Source organism: Oncorhynchus clarkii, chromosome 28 (assembly GCF_045791955.1).
Source record: "Oncorhynchus clarkii lewisi isolate Uvic-CL-2024 chromosome 28, UVic_Ocla_1.0, whole genome shotgun sequence".
In the NCBI taxonomy this organism is placed as follows: Eukaryota; Metazoa; Chordata; class Actinopteri; order Salmoniformes; family Salmonidae; genus Oncorhynchus; species Oncorhynchus clarkii.
In genome coordinates, this window is record NC_092174.1 from 6447940 (window position 1) to 6475594 (window position 27655).

Genomic DNA, 27655 nt, shown 5'->3' on the forward strand with positions numbered 1-27655 from the left:
AAAATAATTTCCATGCGTCACTTTCATGGGTTGTTAAAAGGGCACAAAATTAATTATGGATCTGCATGCAATTCCTACAGATTCCACACGATGTCGCCATTGTCATTTTCAAGGGACTTTTTTCTTGGTAAATCCAACTAACTGGATTCAATTTCTTCCGGTCTCCACCAGGATGTTTTGAATGTACACATTGGCAGCCATTGATTTGAAGACGAGGAGCTATTGAATATACATCGCCCTGTAATCATTTTGATAGATTATAAACGTTTACTAATACCTAAAGTTGGATTACAAAAGTATTTCGAAGTGTTTTGTGAAAGTTTATCGTCAACTTTTTTATTTTTAAAAAATGACGCAGCGTTTAAAAACAATGTTTTTTTCTGAATGACACAGCTTCCATAGAAAGCTATTTTGGGTATATATGGACCGATTTAAACGAAAAAAATACCCAATAGTGATGTTTATGGGGCATATAGGAGTGCCAAGAAAGAAGCTCGTCAAAGGCAATGAATGTTTTATATTTTATTTCTGCGTTTTGTGTAGCGCCGGATAAGCAAAGTCTTTGTTTACGTCGCATTCAGGCATTTTGAGGTGTTGCATGCTATCAGATAATAGCTTCGCATGCTTTCGCCGAAAAGCATTTTAAAAATCTGACTTGTTGGCTAGGTTCACAACGAGTGTAGCTTTATTTCAATACCCTGCATGTGCATTTTGATGAACGTTTGAGTTTTAACGAGTACATTTAGCATTTAGCGTAGCGCATTTGCATTTCCAGGTGTCTACTTGAGACATCTGCGTCTCAAGTAGGAGCAAGAAGTTAAAAGCGCAGAGAGCATCATGAAGAACAAGGAACGCACCAGGCAGGTCCGAGATACTGTTGTGAAGAAGTTTAAAGCCGGATTTGGATACAAAAAGATTTCCCAAGCTTTAAACATCCCAAGGAGCACTGTGCAAGCGATAATATTGAAATGGAAGGAGTATCAGACCACTGCAAATCTACCAAGACCTGGCTGTCCCTCTAAACTTTTAGCTCATACAAGGAGAATATATTGCACAAATCTGGCCTTTATGGAAGAGTGGCAAGAAGAAAGCCATTTCTTAAAGATATCCATAAAAAGTGTTGTTTAAAGTTTGCCACAAGCCACCTGGGAGACACACCAAACATGTGGAAGAAGGTGCTCTGGTCAGATGAAACCAAAATTGAACTTTTTGGCAACAATGCAAAACGTTATGTTTGGCGTAAAAGCAACACAGCTGAACACACCATCCCCACTGTCAAACATGGTGGTGGCAGCATCATGGTTTGGGCCTGCTTTTCTTCAGCAGGGACAGGGAAGATGGTTAAAATTGATGGGAAGATGGATGGAGCCAAATACAGGACCATTCTGGAAGAAAACCTGATGGAGTCTGCAAAAGACCTGGGACGGAGATTTGTCTTCCAACAAGACAATGATCCAAAACATAAAGCAAAACCTACAATGGAATGGTTCAAAAATAAACATATCCAGGTGTTAGAATGGCCAAGTCAAAGTCCAGACCTGAATCCAATCGAGAATCTGTGGATAGAACTGAAAACTGCTGTTCACAAATGCTCTCCATCCAACCTCACTGAGCTCGAGCTGTTTTGCAAGGAGGAATGGGAAAAAATTTCAGTCTCTCGATGTGCAAACCTGATAGAGACATACCCCAAGCGACTTACAGCTTTAATCATAGCAAAAGGTGGCGCTACAAAGTATTAACTTAAGGGGGCTGAATAATTTTGCACGCCCAATTTTTCAGTTTTTGATTTGTTAAAAAAGTTTGAAATATCCAATTAATGTTGTTCCACTTCATGATTGTGTCCCACTTGTTGTTGATTCTTCTCAAAAAAATACAGTTTTATATCTTTATGTTTGAAGCCTGAAATGTGGCAAAAGGTCGCAAAGTTCAAGGGGGCCGAATACTTTCGCAAGGCACTGTATATATATATATATATATACACACACACACACACACACACACACACACACACACACACATATATACATACATATACACATATATACATACATATATATACATATATAAATATGACTGCATGTGCATTCTGAAGGCAGAGACAGGCTTTAATCATTTATTGATAGGAATGCATGTATCAATACACTGCGGTTTGTAACGCTTTGCTAACTGTATACATAATTAAAGTGATTATCCTACATACATGACTACATTAATGGGACACATCTTATGCTATTCTAAACACATAGCCCTGTAGCTGGAAAGATAAATGTTAAACGCACATACTGTAATAAAAGACTCAGTGTGACCGTGTCAATTAGCCTACTTGTGCTTCGATATTCATTATGAAGAACTCAAATCAACAGAGACACGTTAGCCTTTCTGTGACATGACGACAGCCATGGGTTGTCTAATCTAAAACATCAAGGTTCATATAATGAAAAGTATAATGCCAAATCATGCTGGGGATCTACTGGGGAGGATTAAGGTTTAGTGCCCCTTCAACTCTGATGTCAAAGCAGTGCATCTTCAGCACCATCTACAGGCAACACATTGTAACTCATTTATGCAGCGTTTGAATAATGAATGATATTAAGACATGACATCCACCTAACCCAATACAGCTGACAAAACCCTTCGGCACACTGTTAGTTGACCACAGCTGACCATTGTCCAGAAACCACCAAAAAAAGTACTCCATTATACTTAACATTAAATTCTGATATGCCCTTTGGTGTTTTAAACCTCATCTTCTCCCAAACTATTTAGCTACTGCTGTTAAAGCCACAGCCTAAGATTTGCACTTGCAGTAATTTCAATTAGTGAAATATACATAATGATGTTGAAGAATGACTCAATGACATACACCAGTTTATTTAAGTACACCACCATGTTCACAAAACAAAATGAGCCTAGTTGGTTTAGCCACGGAAAAAGTAAGCAACCTTCCCGCTAGCCATGATTAGCTGAGATGAGTGTCTAGACACGCCGAGCGATCAGTTAGGTTTGGTCTGCCAAGGAGCACGCGTCGGTCTATAATATGAGCTGGTCAGTATGTGTAGGTAATCCTTTCTAACGCAGCTTTTTTGAAAGATATCACGCAGTAGAACCGCATAAGTGTTGCGCTCCACTTTCTAGAGGGCCGAGTTTTGAAATCAGTGGTATGATAGTTAAAGAGATTAAGAAAATTCTGCCGTTTGATTGCAAATATGCAGACGGAGTCAAAAAGAGAACTCACAGAACGCTAATGTATAAAACACGTCCTCTGATTACATCTTCAAACTAAGGGAAACCATTGCATCCGCAACAGAGGGAGAAGCGTCCATCCATGTATATGGGTAAGAGTCTAGCTAGCTACATTTTCAGATATTACACATTTCTAATTGTCAGAAAGTCGTTTTCATTTCAAGTTAAAGTGCATTGTTAGCTAGCTAAAGTTAGCTGGCTGGCTAGCTAGCTAGCTAGCGTTACATGTATGATCTGTGAGGTAATATTCGTATTTCAGAGCCATTTGCATTGCTAGTTATAGCCTAATGTTAGCTAGCTAACATTGAACCTGGTTGGTTAGCTACCTGCAGATTCATGCAGGATAGTAACGTTATGAGTTGGTATTATAGTTCATTGTTTAGCTAACTAGCTACATGCCTAAACAAGAGACTCCACTATGCAAGTAACTATTTCAATAGAATGTTTATGATGTCACTGCAACAACTGTCGATAGATGTATCTGGTAATTCGCTCTGGCTATCTACTACAATTTCAGAGCATTGAGTGTGCCAGAGCGCAGAATAACTGACAAATTTCCGAATGCTCAACACCTGTTGAATATGGCCAGTGTCAGTAAACATCGGCAAAAAAAATAGTCCTTCAATTGTTGCCAGCAGCACAGTTGCGTCACCAACGCTCTTGATAACATAAAAACAGTAAAATTATCAGTGAGCTCTTCTCTCATTTGTGTCAAAGTAGCTAGCTAGCTTGGGTGCTTGACTGCTAATAGGTCAGAACGCTCGGATCAACCATACTCCTCGGCCAGCGTGTCCAGTGTGCGCTCTGAACGATTCGAAATCAAAACGCTCTGAATGTACGAACGGACAATCTGACAACGCTCTGAGTTTACAAACGTCCAGAGCACACTCTGGCACTCCAGATTAAATTTACGAACATACCCGTAGTATAAGCCAGCATTTAGTCTTGAAATATTTGGTCGTTTAGTAAATAGCCTTACGTGAATCCTTAAAAAGATGGGTGGGGCTAAAGCTTAAGAGGGTGTGAACGATGCTGAATGTGTATACACAAAGAGCTCTCCAGTATGTACAAAACCATTCAAGGGCCATTTTCTCAAAAGTGAGTACATTGTTTATCAACATTCAAAGAATGACTTTCCCCTTGTTCCTCAACTGTAGTATATGCCATTTTCTAGCTCCGAGTCTCTACTGACCAAATCGAGCCGGTCAGTCACAAATGCTTGCACCAGTACCAGATCAATATGCAAAGGTAAGACGTATTTGAGGTAGAGATTTACATGAAGGCAGGGTAAAGTAACTAAGCATCAGGATAGAAAATAATATGAGTAAAATAAACAGAGTAGCAGAAGCAAATATGCGTGCATATACGTATGTAGTGTATGTGAATGTGTGTGGCTATTTTGTGTGGGAGTGTCAATGTAGTGTGTGTGAGTGAGTGTGTAAATACACGGAGTGTACAAAACATTAAGGACACCTGCTCTTTCCATAGACTGACCAGGTGAAAGCTATGATCCCTTTTTGATGTCAATTTTTAAATCTACTTAAATCGGTGTTGATGAAGGGGATGAGACAGGTTAAAGAAGGATTTTTAAGTCTAGCAACATTGATTTTGTATGTGTGCCATTCAGAGGGTGGGGGGGTTACAACTCAATATTAGTCCTTAATGTTTTGTACACTCAGTGTATAGTCTATGGAGTGAGTAGGAAAGTCAGAGCAGATAGCTAGGTACCATTAATTGACTATTTAGCAGTATTATGGATTTGGGGTAGAAGCTGTCTTGAAGCCTGTTGCTCCGGTCTTTGGCAATTTTTTGGGACACCTTCTGTAGTGCTTTGTGGACAAGGGCAGTGCATTTGCCATACCAAGCGGTGATGCAGCCAGTCAAGATGCTCTCAATGGTGCAGCTGTATAACTGAGGATCCGAGGGCCCACTGCCATGCCCTCTTCATGAAAACGCCAAAGAACTTGCTCTCGACCCGCTCCACAACAACCCTGACGATGTGAATGGACACGTGCTCTCCGCCTCTTTCTCATATAGTCCACGATCAGCTCCTTGGTCTTACTGACGTTGAAGAGGATGTTGTTGTGCTGGCACTACACTGCTAAGTCTCTGGCCCCCTCCCCGTAGGCTGTCTCACCACTGTCGGTGATCAGGCCTACCACCGTCGTGTCGTCAGCAAACTTGATGATGGTGTTGGATGTGCGTGGCCACGCAGTTGTGGGTGAACAGGGAGTACAGAAGGTGACTAAGCGCACATCTCCGAGGGGCCTCCGTGTTGAGGGTTGGTGTGTTGTTGCCTACCTTCACCACCTGGCGCCGGCCTGTCAGTCCAGGATCCAGTTGCAGAGGGAGGGGTTCAGTCACAGGGTCCCTAGTTTGGTGATGAGCTTTGAGGGTACTATGGCGTTGAATGCTGAGTTTTGGTCTATGAACAACATTCTCACCTAGTTATTTCCCTTCTTGTCCAGTTGGGAGATGGCAGTGTGATGTTGTGGAGGAATGCGAATTGGAGTGGGTACACGGTGTCTGGGATGATGGTGTTGATGTGTGTCATGACCGGCCTTTAGAAGCAGTTCATAATTACAGATGTGAATGCTACAGGTCATTTAGGTGGGTTAACTTGGAGTTCTTGAGAACAGGGACAATGGTCAGCTTGAAACATGTTGGGTGCATGCTTCGAGAACGCACGCTGGTATTCAGTGAATGTTAACCCGTTTAAATGTTATGCTCACATCAGCCACGAAGAGCGAGATCATATAGTAATCCAGAAAAATAGAGGCTTTCGCGCAAGGCAGTGTTATATATTCCTCGAATAGAGCATAAAATACATTTAGCTCATTTGGGAGTTCTGCGTCGCTGGGCAAATCATGGCTGGGAATCCTTTTGTAATCCGTTATAGTTTGCAAGCCCTGCCACATACGACGAGTATCGGAGCCGGTGTAATAGGATTCCACCTTAATCCTATATTGTCCTTTTGCATGTTTGATGTCTCGGAGGTCATAGCGGGCTTTCTGAATTCCATCCATGTCCGTGTCCTGTCCCTGTCCCAATATCGAAGATATTGCCTTTCTTATAGTCACTGTGGGGACAACATCGTCTATGAACTAATTGATGATGCCCGTGAATTGTGGTAAACTCCTCAATATCATCGGATGAATCCTGGAACATATCCCAGCCTGTATTAGAAAAAGTATTGTAGCCTCGCGTCTGCTTCATCCGAACACTTCTGTACTGAGCGCATCACTGGCACTTACTAATTGTGCTTTTGTTATGTAGACAGGAAGCAGGAAAATTGAGTAATGGCCAGATATGCCAGACGAGGGAGTACAATAAAAGGGGTCTAGAGTTTTAGCGCTCCTAGTGGCTCAGGAGATGAGTTGATAACAGTGCGGTAGGATGGTTTTAAGCGTCCCTGTGATAGTCTCCTCCCTCCAGAAACGCAGCCTCTGGGTGAGCGGTTCCTTGTTTGTTTATGGCCCCATACAGTTTGTTGAGTGTCAAAGAGGTGTTGGCTTGTGGTGGGATGCAGAGAGCAGTCATAATTATGGATGAGAACTCTTGGTAGATACAATGGTCTACAGCTTACCATGAGGTATTCTATATCAAGTGAGCAAAAGCTTGAGATTCCCTTCACACTGGAAGCAGCACAACAGTTATTATTTATAAAAAACACACTCCTTTCGACTTCCCCGAAGCCGCCGTCCGATCCTGTCGCTGCATGGAGAATCCACTGAGTACTACATGCATAACTTCATCATCCAGCCACGTTTCAGGAAGACATAATATTGCAGCTTTTCAGGTCTCTGATAGGAGACTAGAACGAAGCTCATCCATCTTATTCTCAAGTGACTGGACATTTGCCAATAGAATAGAGGGGATCGGCATTCAGTTCTCTCTTTGCCTCAACTTCACCAGGACTCCACCTCGTCTCCAGCGTTTTGGTAGCCCGTGGAACCAAGGAATAGGTAACTAAGCGACTTTGACCATAGTATGAAATTCAGTGTAAGGCGCCCAGGAACCAGTATCTCAAATGGCCTCCATCCTGGGCTTTTCACGCACATGTTTAGGGTTTACAGAGACCCAATAGAGCATCTTTGGGATCAGATGTAATGGGCTGTTTGCAACAAGAATGTACCGCCGTCCAATATGCAGGAACAGCATGATGCCATCGCATCACCATTGACCAACATCCCTGTGGAACGTTTCCGACACCTTGCCCTGAAGAATTCAGGCTGTTCTGGAGGCAAAGGGGGATCCGACCTGGTACTAGATGGGTGAACCTAATAAACTGGAAAATGTGTAAATATATTAGTATGACTTAACTTGTACCATAAAACTGAAGACATTCATTGATAGAGTATGTGTTTCTTGTCATGGTACTACGTAAACAAATCATGTATAGCTTCAAATTATCTTTACAAACGTAATGTTGCTCTCATGGAACATCATTCCTTGAGCACTAGCTATAGATAAGAATTTGTTCTTAACTGACTTGCCTAGTTAAATTAAGGTAAAATATATATATATATTTCTTTAAATATAACATTGAAAATGCATAACTTACAAAAAAAATGTCATTGGATGCATTTGATCCATAGGTTTTGGTTGGTTGGTGGCCCACGGATGGTACGCACACCTTAGACAGTGGCTTCAATAAGTAAATTAGAAATTCCTAACAACCACATACATGTTAATTGATTTAAATATCCTTCAAATACTGAAAGAATCACAACTGTACACAGAGCTCGTACGTATGATGTACAGTTGAAGTCGGAAGTTTACATACACCTTAGGAAAAACAGAGTTTAAATATATTTGGCTAACGTTTAATCCTATAAAATGTCCATGTGTCAGGTCAGTTAGGATCACCACTTCGTTTTAAGAATGTGAAATGTCAAAATATTAGTAGAGAGAATAATTTATTTCAGCTTTTATTTATTTCATCACATTCCCAGTAGGTCAGAAGTTTACATACACTCAATTAGTGTTTGGTAGCATTGCCTTTAAATTGTTTAACTTGGGTCAAACGTTTTGGGTAGCCAACCACAAGCTTACCACTATAAGTTGGGTGAATTTTAGCCCATTCATCCTGACAGAGCTGGTGTAACTGAGCCAGGTTTGCAGGTCTCCTTGCTCACAAACGCTTTTTCAGTTTTGCCAACACATTTTCAATAGGATTGAGGTCAGGGCTTTGTGATGTCCACTCCAATAATACCTTGACTTTGTTGTCCTTAAGCCATTTTGCCACAACTTTGGAAGTATGCTTGGGGTCATAACTTCCTGACTGATGTCTTGAGATGTTGCTTCAATATATCCACATACTTTTCTTTCCTCAATATGCCATCTATTTTGTGAAGTGCACCAGTCCCTCCTGCAGCAAAGCATCCCACAACATGATACTGCCACCCCCGTGCTTCACGGTTGTGATGGTGTTTTTCGGTTTGCAAGCCGCCCCCTTTTCCTCCAAACACAACGATGGTCATTATGGCCAAACAGTTCTATTTTGTTTCATCAGACCAGAGGACATTTCTCCAAAAAGTACAATCGTTGTCCCCATGTGCAGCTGCAAACCGTAGTCTGGCTTTTAAATGGTGGTTTTGGAGCAGTGGCTTCTTCCTTGCTGAGCGGCTTTTCATGTTATGTTGATATAGGATTCGTTTTACTGTGGATATAGATACTTTTGTACCGGTTTCCTCCAGCATCTTCACAAGGTCCTTTGCTGTTGTTCTGGGATTGATCTGCAATTTTCTGCACCAAAGTACATTCATCTCTAGGAGACAGAGCGGTATGAAGGCTGCGTGGTCCCATGGTGTTTATACTTGCGTACTATTGTTTGTACAGATGAACGTGGTACCTTCAGGCGTTTGGAAATTGCTCCCAAGGATGAACAAGACATTGGGAGGTCTACAATATTTTTGTCTTGGCTGATTTCTTTTAATTTTCTTATGTCAAACAAAGAGGCACTGAGTTTGAAGGTAGGCCTTGACATACATCCACAGGTACACCTCCAATTGACTCAAATTATGTCAATTGGCCTATCAGAATCTTCTAAAGCCATGACATCTTTTTCGGGAATGTTCCAAGCTGTTTAAAGGTACAGTCAATTTAGTGTATGTAAACTTCTGAACCACTGGAATTGTGATACAGTGAATTATAAGTTAAATAATCTGTCTGTAAACAATTATTAGCAAAATTACCTGTGTCATGCACGAAGTAGACGTCCTAACCGACTTGCCAAAACTATAGTTTGTTAACAAGAAATTTGTGGAGTGGTTGAAAAATGAGTTTTAATGATTCCAACCTAAGTGTATGTAAACTTCTGACTTCAACTGTATATAAACTCTGGGTGTCTGATGCTATGTATTGGCCAATGAAAGGCTTTGTAGCTATCGATCAGCCAGTCCTCCATAGGATTGAATGGAATTCTAGAGTATTTAAATTAAATGTTTGAAGGACAAAAAAAGTAATGCATATACAGTACGAGTCAAAAGTTAGGACACCCCTACTCATTCAAGGGATTTTCTTAATTTTTTACGTTATGTTATTGCGAGTGTAGCAAAATGCTTGTGCTTCTAGTTCTGACAATGCAGTAATAACCATCTAACCTAACAATTCCACAACTACTACTACTACACACAAGTGTAAAGGGATCAAGAATATGTACATAAAGATATATGAGTGAGTGATGGTACAGAACTGCATAGGCAAGATGCAGTAGATGGTATCGAGTACAGAAAAAAAAACATAAGATGAGTAATGTAGGGTATGTAAACATTATATTAAGTGGCATTGTTTAAAGTGGCTAGTGATACATTTTTTACATCAATTTCCATTATTAAAGTGAGCTGGAGTCGAGTCAGTATGTTGGCAGCATCCACTCAATGTTAGTGGTGGCTGTTTAACAGTCTGATGGCCTTGAGATAGAAACAGTTTTTCAGTCTCTTGGTCCCTGCTTTAATGCACCGGTACTGACCTCGCCTTCTGGATGATAGCGGTGTGAACAGGCAGTGGCTCGGGTGGTTGTTGACCTTGTGAACTTTATGGATTTCCTGTGACATCACGTGGTGTAGGTGTCCTGGAGGGCAGGTAGTTTGCCCCGGGTGATGCGTTGTGCAGACCTCACTACCCTCTGAAGAGCCTTACGGTTGTGGGCGGAGCATTTGCCATACCAGGCGCTGATACAGCCTGACAGAATGCTCTCGATTGTGCATCTGTAAATCTGTGCTTTTGATGACAAGCCAAATTTCTTCAGCCTCCTGAGGTTGAAGAGGCGCTGCTGCGCCTTCTTCACAACACTGTCTGTGTGGGTCCAATTCAGTTTGTCCGTGATGTGTACGCCGAGGAACTTAAAACTAGGATAGGGGTTGCTCCCTCTGCTGTTTCCTGAAGTCCACAATTATCGCCTTTGTTTTGTTGAAATTGAGTGTGAGGTTGTTTTCCTTACACCACACTCCGAGGGCCCTCACCTCCTCCTTGTAGGCCGTCTCGTCGTTGTTGGTAATCAAGCCTACCAGTGTCGTCCGTAAACTTGATGATTGAGTTGGAGGCGTGCATGGCCACGCAGCCGTGGGTGAACAGGGAGTACAGGAGAGGACTCAGAATGCACCCTTGTGGGGCCCCAGTGTTGAGGATCAGCGGGGTGATGATGTTGTTACTTACCCTCACCACCTGGGGACGGCCCGTCAGGAAATCCAGTACCCAGTTGCACAGGGCGGGGTCGAGACCCAGGGTCTCAAGCTTGACAAGTTTGGAGGGTACTATTGTGTTAAATGCTGAGCTGCAGTGGATGAACAGCATTCTCACATAGGTATTCCTCTTGTCCCAATGGGTTAGGGCAGTGTGGTTGCGATTGCGTCGTCTGTGGACCTATTGGGGCGGTAAGCAAATTGCAGTGGATCTAGGGTGTCAGGTAGGGTGAAGGTGATATGGTCCTTGATTAGTCTCTCAAAGCACTTCATGATGACGGAAGTGAGTGCTACGGGGCGGTAGTCGTTTAGCTCAGTTACCTTAGTTTTCTTGGGAACAGGAACAATGGTGGCCCTCTTGAAGCATGTGGGAACAGCAGACTGGAATAAGGATTGATTGAATATGTCCGTAAACACACCCGCCAGCTGGTCTGCGCATACTCTGAGGACGCGGCTGGGGATGCCGTCTGGGCCTGCAGCCTTGCGAGGGTTAACACGTTTAAATGTTTTACTCACGTCGGCTGCAGTGAAGGATAGCCCGCAGGTTTTGGTAGTGGGCCGTATCAGTGACACTGTATTGTCCTCAAAGCGAGCAAAGAAGTTAATTTAGTCTGTCTGGGAGCAAGACATTCTGGTCCGCGACGGGGCTGGTTTTCTTTTTGTAATCCTTGATTGACTGTAGATCCTGCCACATACCTGCCACATACCTCAGGTCTGAGCCGTTGAATTGCAACTCTACAGCTACACTGTTTGTATTCGGTCATGTTTCCAGTCACCTTGCCCTGGTTAAAAGCAGTGGTTCACGCTTTCAGTTTCGCGCGAATGCTGCCATCAATCCACGGTTTCTGGTTTGGGAATGTATTTGCCCATCCTGAGTTCACACATATGCTGAGCACTTATTGGCTAATTTTTCACTCTGCTGTCCAACTCATCTCAATTGGGTTGAGGTCGGATGATTGTGGAGGCCAGGTCATCTGATGCAGCACTCCATCACTCTCCTGCTTGGTCAAATAGTCCTTACACAGCCTGGAGGTGTGTTGGGTCATTGTCCTGTTGAAAAACAAATTATAGTCCCACTAAGCGCAAACCAGATGGGATGCCGTATTGCTGCAGAATGCTGTTAAGTGTGCCTTGAATTCTAAATAAATCACAAACAGTGTCACCAGCAAAGCACCCCCACACCACCTCTTTGCTTCAAGGTGGGAACTTTACATTCAGAGATCATCCATTCACCTACTCTGCGCCTCAAATTTGGACTCTTCAGACCAAAGGACAAATTTCCACCGGTCTAATGTCCATTGCTATTGTTTCTCGGCCCAAGCAAGTCTCTTTCTATTGGAGTCCTTTAATGGTTTCTTTGCAGCAATTCGACCATGAAGGCCTGATTAATGCTGTCTCCTCTGAACAGTTGATATTGAGATGTGTCTGTTTCTTGAACTCTGTCTACCACTTATTTTGGATGCAATTTCTGTGGCTGGCAACTCTAATGAACGTATCCTCTGCAGCAGAGGTAACTCTGGGTCTTCCTTTCCTGTGCCGTTCCTCATGAGCTAGTTTCATCATATCACTTGACGGTTTTGGCGACTGCACTTGAAGACACTTAAAGTTCTTGAAATGTTCCGGATTGAATGACCTTCATGTCTTGAAGTAATGATGGACTGTCATTTCTCTTTGCTTATTTGAGCTGTTCTTGCCATAATATGCACTTGGTATTTTACCAAATAGGGCTATCTTCTGTATATCCACCCCTACCTTGGCTCAAACTAAAATTAAGAAGGAAAGAAATTTCACAAATTCCACAAAAAAGGCACACCTGTTAATTGAAATTAATTCCAGGTGACTACCTCATGAAGCTGGTTGAAATAATACCAACTGTGTGCAAAGCTGTCGTCAAGGCAAAGAGTGACTCATTTGAAGAATCTCAAATATAAAATATATTTAGATTTGTTTAACACTTTTTTGGTTACTACATGATCCCAGTGGTGGAAAAAGTACCCAACTATCATACTTCAGTAAAAGTAAAGATACCTTAATAGTAAAAGTAAAAGACACCCAGTAAAATTTGCCTTGAGTAAAAGTATAAAAGTATTTGGTTTAAAATATACTTAAGTATCAAAAGGAAAAGTATAAATCATTTCAAATTCCTTATAATAAGTAAACCAGATGGCACCATTTTCTTGTTTTTGTAATTTTATGAAAAGCCACGGGCGCACTCCAACATTCAGACATAAATTACAAACGAAGCATATGTGTTTAGTGAGTCCGCCAGATCAGAGGCAGTAAGGATGACCAGGGATGTTCGTTTGATAAGTGCGTGAATTTGCCTGTCCTGCTAAGCATTCAAAATGTAACAAGTACTTTTGGGTGTCAAGGAAAATGTATGGAGTAAAAAGTACAATATTTTTTTAAGGAATGTAGTGAAGGAAAATTGGTGAAAAATATAAATAGTAAAGTACAGATGCCCCAAACTACATGAGTAGTAGTTCAAAGTATTTTTACTGAAGTACTTTACACCACTGCATGAGTCCATACATTTTATTTCATAGTTTTGATGTCTTCACTATTATTCTAATGTGTCCAAATGTTTGACTGGTACTGTATATATGTTTTTGTTGTTGTAATTATAACTTTGTAAAAAGTATACTTTAAGGTATTCTTTTAAATATATTTTTTCACTTTTTATTTTTATGTTTAGCTCATACAATGTAAAAGTAAGCATTAAGGTGTCTGTCAGAGGAAACGTAGATATTAATAAATAGATTTATATAGCTTCCAAAAGGTTTTACAATGGCGGGGGAGTACCAAGTTGGATGTGTGGTGCCTTCAAAACAGCGCCCCTTGTCACTCATCTAGTGTAAATATAAATAATTGGTTCATACACTGTTCGAGTCAATACATATGTGATTTGGTTTGTATGGTGTACCTGATCCACTAATATTGACAGAAGGGAGAACAAGATGAGCCACCACTTATATATGATCTACAGATGAGCACACAAAATCCATAAAAGCAATGCATTTTTTGGGGGGTTACCTTATCACTTTTTTTCTATTGCTTCTCGCACAGATCCAAATTCTAGTTCTTCGAAAAGGCCATTCAAAAGAGTAATTAGTGAAAGGTGAATTTGGACGTTGCACTGGTGCCTGACATTAATTAGATATGTGCCCGATCAGTAATCAGATACAGATTTGGACCGGTTCCATTTGTCCATGCAAATACTAAGTAACAGTGATAGAGATGAGGCTTATGCAGAAAAGAAAACCTTTCAGATGACATACCTCTGAAATGTGCTGTGTGTGTGTGTGTGTGTGTGTGTGTGTGTGTGTGTGTGTGTGTGTGTGTGTGTGTGTGTGTGTGTGTGTGTGTGTGTGTGTGTGTGTGTGTGTGTGTGTGTGTGTGTGTGAGAGAGAGAGAGATATTGGCTAGGGCGAGCAGGGTCCCTGTTTTAGATGCAGTAAATAGGGAGGGCGGGTTAGTGCTGCGTGTCAGGAGCCTGGAGGTTGCTAGGCAACGCTGGGAAAGGCATGTGCTACTGCAGGGGTTCCCAACATCAGCCCTCAACTATCTGTGTGTTACTGTAGGTTTTCACCAATTCACTTCAATCTATGGGTGGCCTCTTAGTCATCATGCTTCATTTAAACATCCTTGACGCAATTGTATGAATGAGTGTGTACTAGGAGATGCCAAGGCATTGGAATGAAAATCTGTATATAAAAAAAAAAAACATGAGAACTGAATTCAGTTTGTCCTCTACTGTTCCACCCTCCAACCCCAATCCCTCTCATGGGTAAACTGGGTATTTTGACCCTCTGGGGTAAAAAGACAACGTGACTGAAAGGAGTCAAGAGTTAAGCTGCCAATGAACTCTGGGCCCTTATCTTGGATTCTTTAGGCATAACAAAACATTGTGTTGACATGTTTCTATGGCGCTCGGATGCTTCCAGCAACTACAAGGTGCCACTGAGTCATCACATTTCTGTGCCTTCGACGCTGCTACCACCGAATCTTCTCTAACATAGGCTTTTCTGGCAGGGCGTTTCAGTGCTGGTGATGACTGATCTCATGACTAAGAGCAGTCCTAGGTTTTTCTTAAACCGTATTTTTACACCTGGGTGATTCTCATGACGCATCAGCAAAAATCTAAAATAATTCTGAGGACTAAGATGTCTAGTTTTAGGCAAAGTGTCTTATTTCAAATACATTTCACATTTGCCAGAATTGTATATTTTCACCCCAAATTCTCATTACCGAAATGCGTCCGGATTAAATTCAGGTCATTAAACTATTTTACTTTCGAAAAACCTAACATAATAAAACAATATATGTCGCTGTAGTTGTCCATAAAGTTGTCGCTGTCCATAAATCATAAAGGTATACAAGTTGATGTTTAGATAAAAATATATGTATTACATAAAACAGTGTCTCATTACGTAACACTTTTTCAAGTTCCTGAAAAGTTTTATTCCCCCATGACGCATCATCTAGAGTAGTCATTAGAAGAGCACAAGTTAAAAGCAAATAAATTAACCTGTGTCTTCAGAATTAGGTTCTTATTTTCAAACACCCATTTACCCCACTTGGCCTTCTCAATACCAAAATGTCTAAAAAGCTCAAATGATGGAAAAAGTCAGATTTAAATTTGATCCTAATTTTATTTGTATTTTTTTTAATTAAAATTAAATGTCAGTGTTATGTTTAACGAAGTCATTTTCATTAGGGGAGAAAGTTAAAATATTTTAAATTGATTTGTAAATTTTTTGGACTGTTGCAGTAATGAGAATTGTGGAAATTGTGGTAAAATGCATGATATGATCAAAAAATTATAATAATTATAAAATAGATAAGTACAGATCCTAATCTCAGTGATCCAAGAGGAAATGTAGTAAAAAATTAATTCAGAATTTGAGTCATGTCAGTTTCGTGAGAATGACCCGCCTATAGGATGTGTCCAATTACACATGACGCAGTGTTAGCTCTCAACTAGGTATTGTTCAGTCCTTTTTTCCACATCAAAGCTCAGTGAGCATACATACACCTCAATGTATCTACTATGCCGAGTCAGATGAAACTTAAAATTTCAACTTACTGCCCAAAGCAGCAACAACACAGAAACAGGCACCGGATGTACTACACGACACCCTAACATACACAAGTGTTCCCACAGAGCCCTCCTAGGACAACATCAATCTAAATGTATACAGCGTCAGAAATAAACATTATCAAGGGAATTAAGCTGCTGTTCTCAACCTTCTTTCAAACTAAATGGCCTAAACTGGGAAACACTGAACATGCCATGAGAGTAGGGTCGTGTAGCTTACACCACACACACAGGTTTTGTTCTCCCTCCCTAATGCGTCGTATGAAATGACTCACGCAGCCCAGCAAAGCATTCGGAGGGAGGCTGGACCTACCAGCAGGCGCTGGTGTAGCCTCTTGGTCCTCCGCAGGGTGCCCATGATGCGGCGGCCCATCTTTTTGGCGTACCACACCGAGTTGAGCATGCTGTTGCTTGCTGCCACTGCTGCTGCTGCTGTGTGTAGGTGCTGTGTCGACGTTGCTAACGCTGTTGCAGGCTTAGGGGTGGTGGTGGTTGGAGGGGAGAGGACAGGACAGGAAGAAGGTGGGAGGGGGGGCTTCACTCCAGCTTCACTCTAGCTCGTGTCATCCGCCCTACCCTCCCCCTCTCACTCACAAACACAACGGAGGCTGCAGAGGCAGCGTCGGTGGGTGCTGGAGAAAGCAAGAGTTGGATTCTTGACCGAGGTCGCAATAGGACGGACGAATGGACTTCACCTTTTTACCCCACAGATGAGAGGGTCTGAGGGAGTCCAGAGGAGCTTAGAGGCTGCTTATCGCTTTCACTCGCTCTTTAACGGGCACTTAAGTCTGCGCAGTCGTCCAAATTAGAAAGCAGGCTCTGGACGTGACGGGAGAACCAAATCACCCTCTTGGGGCGGATTAACCTGTGGTGAAGGAGAGAGCAGCATGTTCATCTGATGAGGAGACGAGTGTCTGTCCTGGTGCACAGAGAATGTCAGACTGGTGCAGGGGATGGGAGACGGCGAGAGAGAAAGGGGTGTGTGTGTGTGTGTGTGTGTGTGTGTGAGAGAGTGAGCTAGAAAGATAGCCAAATCTTCATCTCTGAAATACTGCTTTATTAACCACTTCTTCCCCTCAAGCTTTCCTCTCTCTTCAATTCACTCCCTCTCTTCAGTCTCCCACCCGCCCTCACAATTTCAACGGGTTAGTGCTTGGTCAGATCCAGATGTGTTCGATGTCGTTTTCGTCCTTCTGTTCACATTCTAAAAATTAGTCAGCAGGGGAAGCTCACATTCGGATAACGCTGACTTAACGCTCCAGTGATGGACCGGGTAGAGGGGGGAGGGAAATGGGTTGGCAGTATTGAGCCCAGCATTCCACCACAAGGGGAGCAGAATGCTCTGGAGTTTTCTCAGGAGTCTCATCCAAGAAAGCATTAAGGTCTATAGTCTCGATTCTAGAAGTCCTCACCACATTGCCAACGCTTACAGTGGCTTATTGCAATAGCGCAAGACATTGACGTGCATGGGTTTTCTTTTGGCATTGTTTCGTATTTGGCTCACATAACCCTGGTGTGAAATGGAAAGTATGTGCAACAGTCACTACAGCATAGTGAAGAAATGCAAACTAATACATATTTTCTTTGGTGATAGTGTTTTTACTAATAACAAATTACCGAGTTCACTTTGGATATCACTGAATGCCGAATGAACAGACATTCATTCAGCACATGTACTGACTGGGTTGTAAATCTCAGGGGTGGGATGGGACCCGTACTAGGTCTATCCCACTTTCTTGCTGTAATAGAAAGCCTCACTAAATATGTCCTTTTCATAGGTTAAGCACTCTCCCCCCCTGCCTTTTTCTTCTCCTTCAATTGCTCATCCAAGGACCTCCATTTTCTTGTCAGTTTTTCCTTTGGTCCGCATCGGCATTCATCTCTTGCGTTGCCATGGCGCTGCTTGAGCTAGAGTGGGAGGGATGTAGAGGGAGAGAAACATACAGTACTCCCTTTTCTACTCTCCTCCGCTGTGCCATCACTTTTTCCCTGCTATCAGTGTCTTTCCGGGACAAGCAATTCCATTCATTTCTGTTATCAGTAGCGAAGATAGCGGCAACTTACGTCACTGATGGGGAAAGGGCAGCTCACGGTAATGCCATTGATGAATTGTGAGAGAACAATAGAGCGAGCGATGGGAAATTGCATTGCCAAGGTTTCTCTGCCTATAATGACCTGCTGTCATTACAGTCCTCATTATCAACGTACAAGCATACGTGCACACACGTTTATTGGGTATCGGCTAAAGGAATGTATGGCCAATAGACAAATCTGAATATCTATTCAAGAGAACGGAGGTTCATCATATTTTCTAATGCCATAAAAAACCTGCAAAATATATTCAATGATCTACAGTACCAGTCAAAAGTTACTCATTCAACATTTTTTCTTATTTTTTTACTATTTTCTACATTGTAGAATAGTGAAGACATCAAAACTATGAAACAACACATATGGAATCATGTAGTAACCAAAAAAGTTACTACATGATTTCAAATGCTGAGCACTTGCTGGCTGCTTTTCCTTCACTCTGCTGTCCAACTCACCCCAAACCATCTCAAATTGGGTTGAGGTCAGGTGATTGTGGAGGCCAGGTCATCTGATGCAGCACTCCATCCCTCTCCTGCTTGGTTAAATAGCCCTTACACAGCCTTGAGGTGTGTTGGGTCATTGTCCTGTTGAAAAACAAATAATAGTCCCATATCGTATCGCTGCAGAATGCTGTGGTAGCCATACTGGTTAAGTGTGCCTTGAATTCTAAATAAATAACTGGCAGCATCACCAGCAAAGCACACCCACACCACCTCCTCCATGCTTCACGGTGGGAACACATGCAGATATAATCCATTCACCTACTATGCGTCTCAAAAGGATTTAGCTGTTGGAACCAAGAATCTCAAATTTGGACTCATCAGACCAAAGGACCGATTTCACAGAGGACAGATTTCCACCGGTCTAATGTCACATGCTTGTGTTTCTTGGCCCAAGCAAGTCTCTTCTTATTATTGGTGTCCTTTAGTAGTATTTCTTTGCAGCAATTCGACCATGAAGGCCTGATTCACGCAGTCTCCTCTAAACAGTTGATGTTGAGATGTGTCTGTTACTTGAACTCTGTGAAGCATTTATTTGGGCTGAAATAGGCTGGTAACTTATCCTCTGCAGCAAAGGTAACTCTGGGTTTTCCGTTCCTGTGGCGGTCCTCATGAGAGCCAGTTTCATCATAGCGCTTGATGGTTTTTGTGACTGCACTTGAAGACACTTTAAAAGTTCTTGAAATGTTCCGTATTGACTGTCTTCATGTCTTAAAGTAATGAGCCTACCAGATGAGCTAAATAACTTCTATGCTCGCTTTGAAGCAAGCAACACTGAAGCACGCATGAGAGCATCAGCTGTTCCGGATGACTGTGTGATCACACTCTCCATAACTCATGTGAATAAGACCTTTAAACAGGTCAACATTCACAAGGCCGTAGGGCCAGACAGATTATCAGGACGTGAACTGTCTGTAGCCATGAAGTGCTTTGAAAGGCTGGTCATGGGTCACATCAACACCATTATCCCAGAAACCCTAGACCCACTTGAATTTGCATAACGCCCCAACAGGTCCACCGATGATGCAATATCTATTGCACTCCACACTGCTCTTTCCCACCTGGACAAATGCAACACCTATGTGAGAATGCTATTCAACACCATAGTGCCCTCAAAGCTCATCACTAAGCTAAGGACCCTGGGTCTAAACACCTCCCTCTGCAACAGGATTCTGGACTTCCTGACGGGCCGCCCCCAGGTGGTAAGTGTATGTAACACATCTGCCCCTCAAGGGTGCGTGCTCAGTCCCCTCCTGTACTCCCTGTTCACTCATGATTGCATGGCCAGGCACGACTCCAACACCATCATTAAGTTTGCCGACGACACAACAGTGGTAGGCCTGAACACCGACAACAACGAGACAGTGTATAGGGAGGAGGTGAGAGACTTGATTTTATGATGGACTGTCATTTCTCTTTCGTTATTTGAGCTGTTACCATAATATGGATTTGGTCTTTTACCAAATAGGGCTATTTTCTGTGTACCACCCCTACCTTGTCACAGCACAACTGATTGGCTCAAACGCATTGAGGTAAGAAATTCAACAAATTAACATAAGGCACACCTGTTAATTGAAATGCATTCCAGGTGATGGGATGAGTTGGATCACAGAGTGAAGGAAAAGCAGCCAACAAGTGCTCAGCATATGTGGGAACTCATTCAAGGCTGTTGAAAAAGCATTCCTCATGAAGCTGGTTGAGAGAATGCCAAGAGTGTGCAAAGCTGTCAAGGCAAAGGGTGACTACTTTGAAGAACCTCACTTTTTTGGTTACTACATGATTCCATGTGTGTTATTTCATAGTTTTGATGTTTTCACTATTATTCCACAATGTATAAAATAGTCCAAATAAAGAAAAAAACTGTTTTTTTTGACTGGTACTGTATGTGCCATGTCTCTGTATTATATGGTGGGCTTGTGTAAAAAGGATGTGAGCAGAGGATACATCTATCTTGCTTGGCAGTCGATTTACCACTTGTACATTTCATCCACTCACCTACGAAGTTCAAATCACCTCTCATTTCATGATAAGCGGAGAAAACTGTAGCCTAAATTGCAACCGTCTGAAAAGCTCATTCTAAGGGGAAGATCAGAAGAATTTCCATCTCACATGGATTAATAAAGTATTATTTCTCAAATAAATGTTCAAGTGTCAGTGAATGTGGGGTAAACATAGCCAAAATAGGCAGCTGTTTTCGTCAGGGTCAGGAGGATGCATTCTATTTTCACACCATGCGCCATCTTTTGACAATTGAGATAATGAAACATATCAATCAAGGAATCCGACAGGAAAAGACTGAGGTCACAAAACCATGCGTATGCCTGCGCAGACATTAGCAAAGCCCAGAAGATTATATGGCATGAGTATGATGGCTCAGCTTCAGTACAAAGAGCATTGTTTGCCATTTTATCTGAAAATGTATCTTAATAGGAGAACAGCCATGCTCTACTTAAAGCAGGTGTACAGATGTTGGTCTGGGAAGCTCATTCACAGTATGGAGTCAGCCATCTTGCATTGCAACACATAAACAGCCTCTCGATGTTGGTGATCGGCAACTTTGTCCAGTCAAAAGACAAAATGATTGTGTAAAAAAATCAGCCATACTAATAAAAAGCGAATTAGCTCAACGCCAACCGCAACTCATAGCCCTACCTCAAAAGTCAGCGGAGCATCTAAGGGTGAAGAAGGTGGGTTACCTGGAATGGCGCCTGGCTTGTGTGGTAGGAGGTTGAGGAGGAGCAGGTGGGAAGGAGGGACGCCTCGTGGCTTTGGGAGTATGGGGCGGGGGACAAGGGGGGAGGGAGCTCCTGCTGCCCTAAAGTGGACGGCCCGTCAAAGATGCATTCCAGAGAAGCTACCTACAGAGGGAGGTATGGGCACGGAACTCAAAGGGTTACCATACAGTACAATAAAAGGACAAAAGAGAAAGCAAGAGGGGATGGAAAGAGAAGGGTGGCGGGGGGGCAATACATAAAAATAAACTGCAGAGTGAAATGAGGAGATGTGAGGAGAAAGAAAATATAAGACATAGAAGAGAAGGTAAGAAAAGGGGAAGTAAGGGAAAATAATATGATGGGTTGTCTGCGTACACAGAGCACCTAGCATAGCAGTGTCATGGAGAGCTACTGTGTCTGCAGTTTCTTGTAGTGGACTGCCAATATCTAGCAACTGATTCATACAGTGCATTTGGAAAGTATTCAGACACCTTCACTTTCCCACTTTGTTACAGCCTTATTCTACAATAGATTAAATTGTTTTTCCCCTCAGTCTGCACACAATACCCCATAATGACAAAGCGAAAACAGGTTTAGACATTTTTGCTAATGTATTAAAAACCAGCGGTCTAAGGCACTGCATCACAACCTAAAGGCATCACTACAGACCTTGGTTTGATCCCGGGCTGTATCACAACTGGCCGTGATCAGAAGTCCCATAGGGCATTGCACAATTGACCCAGCGACGTCCGGGTTAGGGGAAGGCTTGGCCAGGGTAAGTAGTCATTGTAAAATAAGATTTTGCTCTTAAACTGACTTGTGTAGTTAAATAAAGGATAAATTAAAAAAATATATAAATATATATATATATATAAATATATCAAATCATCAAAAGGTTCTACAGCTGCAACATCGAGAGCATCCTGATTGGTTGCATCATTGCCTGGTACGGCAATTGCTCGTCCTCTGACCGCAAGACACTACAGAGGATAGTGCGTACGGCCCAGTACATCACTGGGGCTAAGCTGCCTGCCATCCAGGACCTCTACATCAGGCGGTGTCAGAGGAAGGCCCTAAAAATTGTCAAAGACCCCAGCCACAGACTGTTCTCTCTACTACCGCATGGCAAGCGGTACCGGAGTGCCAAGTCTAGGAGTTTTTACCCCTAAGCCATAAGACTCTTGAACAGGTAATCAAATGGCTACCCGGACTATTTGCATTGTGTGCCCCCCAACCCCTCTTTTTACACTGCTGCTACTCTCTGTTTATCATATATGCATAGTGACTTTAACTATACATTCATGTACATACTACCTCAATTGGGCCGATCAACCAGTGCTCCCGCACATTGTCTAACCGGGCTTTCTGCAGTGTGTCCCGCCATCCGCCACCCGCCAACCCCTCTTTTACGCTACTGCTACTCTCTGTACATCAAATAAGCATAGTCACTTTAACCATATCTACATGTACATACTACCTCAATCAGCCTGACCAACCGGTGTCTGTATGTAGCCTCGCTACTGTATATAGCCCGTCTTTTTACTGTTGTTTTATTTCTTTACTTACCTATTGTTCACCTAACACCTTTTTTGCACTATTGGTTAGCGCCTGTAAGTAAGCATTTCACTTTAAGGTCTACACCTGTTGTATTCAGCGCACGTGACAAAAACTTGGATTTGATTTCGAAGGAATTGTCCGTAGAGCTCCGAAACAGGAATTTGTCGAGCCACAGATCTGGGGAAGCATCCTAAAGAACACAGCGGCCTCAATGATTCTTAAATGGAAGAAATGTGGAACCACCAACACTTTTCCTAGAGCTGGCTGCCCGGCCAAACTGAGGAATTGGGGGAGAAGGGATTGTCAGGGAGGTGACCAAGAGCTCCAGAGATGGGAGAACCTTCCAGAACGACAACCATCTCTTGTAGAGTGGCCAGACACAGAAGCCACATCACAGCCCACTTGGAAGTTTGCCAAAAGCACCTAATAGACTCTCAGACCATGAGAAACAAGATTTTGTGGTCTGATGAAACCAAAATGTAACTTGTTGGCCTGAAAGCCAAGCATGTCTGGGGGAAACATGCACCACTCATCACCTGAGCAATACCATCCTTACGGTGAAGCATGCTGTGGGGATGTTTTTCAGCAGCAGGGACTGGGAGACTAGTCAGGATTGATGCAAAGATGAACAGTTTAAAGTACAGAGGTCCTTGAAGGTGGACCTTCAGACTGCGGCGAAGGTCCACCTTCCAACAGGACAACGACCCTAAGCAGACAGCCAAGAATGCAGGAGTGGCTTCGGGACAGGTTTCTGAATGTCATTGAGTGGCCCAGCCAGAGCCCGGACTTGAACCCGAAAATAGCTATCCAACCTGACAGAGCTTGAGAGGATCTGCAGAGAAGAATGGGAGAAACTCCCCAAATACAGGTGTGCCAAGCTTGTAGCGTCATACCCAAGAAGACTTGAGGCTGAAATTGCTGCCAAAGGTGCTTCAACAAAGTACTGAGTAAAGAGTCTGAATACTTGTGTAAATGTGATACGTTTTTAATTGTTTTATAAATTTGCAAAAAATTCAAAAACCTGTTTATGTTTTGTCATTATGGGGTTTTGTGTGTAGATTGATGAGGGACATTCAAATCCATTTTAGAATAAGGCTGTTCCACAATGTGTAAAAAAGTGAAGGGGTCAGAATACTTTCCAAATGCACTGTACGTTGAGCACCCGGGCAACACCGATTTAACTTTAAGCAATTAGTCTACTTAATTAACTCAGAACAAGGCAATAATAAATACTGGCTAACCCATAAGCTCTCCAGAACAATTATTGATTGTACCGTTATTAACCTTAGACAATGTAGAGGTTACAAGAAATGGCATAGAGCTGTTGAGCTCTAGACAGAACATCAAGTCACTTTTTAACTCCTTTGACAATGCTAGACAAAACATTGAGCATCGTAACAGCACATTGAATAAACACCCAAGAGTGTTGTCTGAGCAGACTCATAACAAAGGTTTCTTTAAATGAATGGGCAAGTTTTTTTCTCACAATGGGTCATTAAAACATGGCATGACACCTGCCATAACAATTTCTGACCAGGCTATGTATGTTTATGACAAAATTACTTCACTGTCGCCACCACTGGCTCAGCCAACAGGAATGGACAATGCAATGTATGATAAGATGCATGATCAACAGTTCATCTGTATGATCTCAATCAAAGACAGACTGTAAACCTTATGAGCAAGAAACAGGACCATTTAACAGCGATCAATGCGTTAAACTGGAGGCAGAAATTTGCAAACAATTCAATAGATGACAATATGGTGGAAACAACGTAATGGCTTGATTTGATCTCTGGATGGCAGCAAAGAGTCATCAACTAGCAGGTAAAGTGACTATGGCCCAGTCCAGAAACAACCCCTTGCCTTATCCATGCACTTCATGTAGATTTGAAAGAATGATATAGGTATAAGCAATATGGTAGGAGTTGCACACGTCCTTCTTACAGATTAAGTTGTTTTTTTGCCATACTGGCTTATACCTATCCTTGGGCTTCTGAGTGGCGCAGAGGTGTAAGACACTGCATCTCAGTGCTTGAGGCGTCACTACAGACTACCTGGTTTGATTCCAGGCTGTATCACAACAGGCCGTGATTGGGAGTTCCATAGGGCGGCGCACAATTGGCCCAGTGTAGGCCGTTATTGTAAATAAGAATTTGTTCTTGACTGACTTGCCAAGTTAAAAGGTTAAATAAAGAAATCTGTTGTAAGTGCCTAGGGGGAACAGGGGCATACAATAGTAAATTATGCTACCATGGATGTTAAGTTAAACTGAGTCCAAACATTATATAGTATCATTGTTATAGGCTTACAGGTTGCCAGCAAGCAGCAATTGCACCTCCAGGTCTAAGTCGGCTCCAAATTATGGTGATAAACATTACAAAGAGACTACACTAAAACACACACAGAGCAGATGAAGAACCTTCAGGTCATAGCAACTGATGCTAGGCGAGGGCAAATCTTGAGCTACAAAAAAAGGACATGGCAATAAATAGTGTCAATAGATGCTACAGCAATTGGGCAAATGATGCAGAAACTCTAGCTTGATGCTTCAGTTAACGTTTTTCAATGTCAATGCATAAGGTAGGAGCTGAAGACACATACCCAAATATGTGACGATGTACAAACTATAAAACGAATCGACAATTAACTTGAACACTTTTGTATAGTTTTTCTTGTAATTTTGCTCAATTTGGAAATAACATGTGACTCGTTTCAGGAAACTAGGCATATGTCGCGCATTGCTACTTCACAGGAGGCATTTGAATGTAAACTTTGTTTTTATTCAAAATGCATTTTTTTGGCAGAAATGCCTTCTGGAACATGTGAACTTTCATGTGTCTTAATAACAAACTTCCATGCCATCTGTAAATACGAATGCAAGTGTTAAGTTACGAGCCTAGTTGTTTTAACCACGGAAAAAGGACAGGAATATTCCCGCTAGCCATGATTGGCTGAGATAATGGGTGGGCTGGACATGCCGAGAGATGAGTTCGGATTGGTCTGCCATGTAGCCCACTCATAAGATGAGCTGGTCAGTATGTGTCGGCAAGCCTTTTTAATGCTGCTTTTTTGAAAGATATCACGTAGAAGAACTGCAGAAGTGTTTCTCTCCCTCCGAGTTTTGAAATCAGTGGAATGCCCGGTGGAATTAGAGAATGATAGCTAAAGAGTTGAACAAAATTCTGCCGTTTGATTGCAAATATGAAAAGGGAGTCGATTACATCTTCAAACTAAAGGAACCATGGTATCCATGACAGAGGGGAGAAGCGTACATCCATATATACAGGTAAAATAGTCTAGCTAGCTACAATTTCAGATTTCATACGTTTATAATTTTGTCAGAAATTCATTTTCATTTCAAGTTAAAGCGTAGTGTTAGCTAGTTGGCTGGCTAGCTAACGTTACATGTATGATCTGTGTAGTAATATTAGCGTATCTCAGAGCCATTTGCATTGCTAGTTATAGCCTAATGTTAGCTAGATAACATTGAACCTGGTTGTTAGCTACCTGCAGATTCATGCAGGGCAGTAACGTTATGAGCTGGGATTATGGTTAATTGTTTAGCTAGCTACATGTCTAAACAAAGGACTCCACTATGCAGGTAACCATTTCACTGAACCTTCTGTATCCTGTGCATGTGACAAATAAACTCAGATTTGATTTGATATAGTGTGTGTTGACCAGAGACTGTAATTTGAAGAACATGACCTGCACCAAAGTCAAATTAGGAAATAATGTTAGGCCAACGAGACAGTGTCCAAATCCTCATCCAAGTTCTAAAATACATAAATGATGCTATTTTGGACAACCAGGCTGCTGATGTCATGCAGCCTGTAGTTTGTGTGTTTAAACTTAATGACAAGTTTGATGTCGGACGACAATAGAATGTTCATGTCACTGCGACAATTGTTGATAGATGTAGTATAAACCAGCATTTAGTCGTGAAATCTTTGGTTGTTTAGTACATGGCCTCATATGAATCCTTAAAGAGATGGGTGGGGCTAAGGCCTGAGAGGGTGTGATGCTGAATGGGTGTAGACAAAGAAGAGCTCTCCAGTAGGTTCTCAAAAGTGGGGTTACAAGTTTAGCAACTTTCAAAGCAGTATTACTTTCCCATTGTTCCTCAACTGTATTGTATGATATTCCATTTTCTAGCTCCGAGTCTCTACTTTCACCCAATGTAAAAAAACAATTTCAAATGTTGCTACACAAGACCGAATTGAGCTGGTCGGTCACCTATTTATTTTTGCCAATAACTATCAAGACTAAACAGAATAAGTTTAGAATGTAGTTTTTAAAGCCATAATTGTGAGGGTGTTTCTGCCCAGCGGCAACCCCATCAACTTGGTTTGGTATAAAGCTGAGGGATTGGTCTGCGGAAATGTAACTCAAATTCATGAATGGCCCTATGGATACAAAGGCTGATAGTCATAGTTTGAACATATTTTTAAACTTAAAATTGAGTTTTAGGAAGTTGGACAATGTCTGTCTGGTTAATGCACTGCAGGGGAATCTCACATGTGAACATGAGCGAAGACAAGTATGTATTAGTACATGTACAGTGCCTTGACAAAGTATTTATGGATTTCTTCACATTTTATTGTTACAAAAGGGGATTCAAATAGGTTTGTCAACAATCCACACAAAATACTCTGTCAAAGTAAAAAGATTAAGAATTCATAACTAAATAGTTGTTAAATAAGTATTCAGACCATTTTGTTTAGGCTACCCTAAATTAATTCAGAAGTAAAAATTGGCTTAAAG

The 27655-nt window shown here is 42.0% G+C and overlaps 1 protein-coding gene across 24 annotated transcripts in view; it reads right to left on the minus strand.

Moving 5' to 3' along the window:
* The window catches only part of LOC139387551 (disks large homolog 1), a 262524-nt gene that overhangs the window by 145815 nt on the left and 89054 nt on the right, over positions 1–27655 (minus strand). For 10 of the 24 annotated variants that reach the window (XR_011629189.1, XM_071133866.1, XM_071133860.1 and 7 more), the window contains exon 5: positions 21314–21475. The exons of the other annotated variants lie outside the window; for them this stretch is intronic. Coding sequence is in view for 9 of the 10 variants with exons in the window: in XM_071133866.1 (XP_070989967.1) it covers positions 21314–21475 (162 nt within the window). In the remaining variant the exon portion in view is untranslated. The remainder of the gene's footprint in view (positions 1–21313; positions 21476–27655) is intronic. 24 annotated transcript variants of the gene reach the window in all.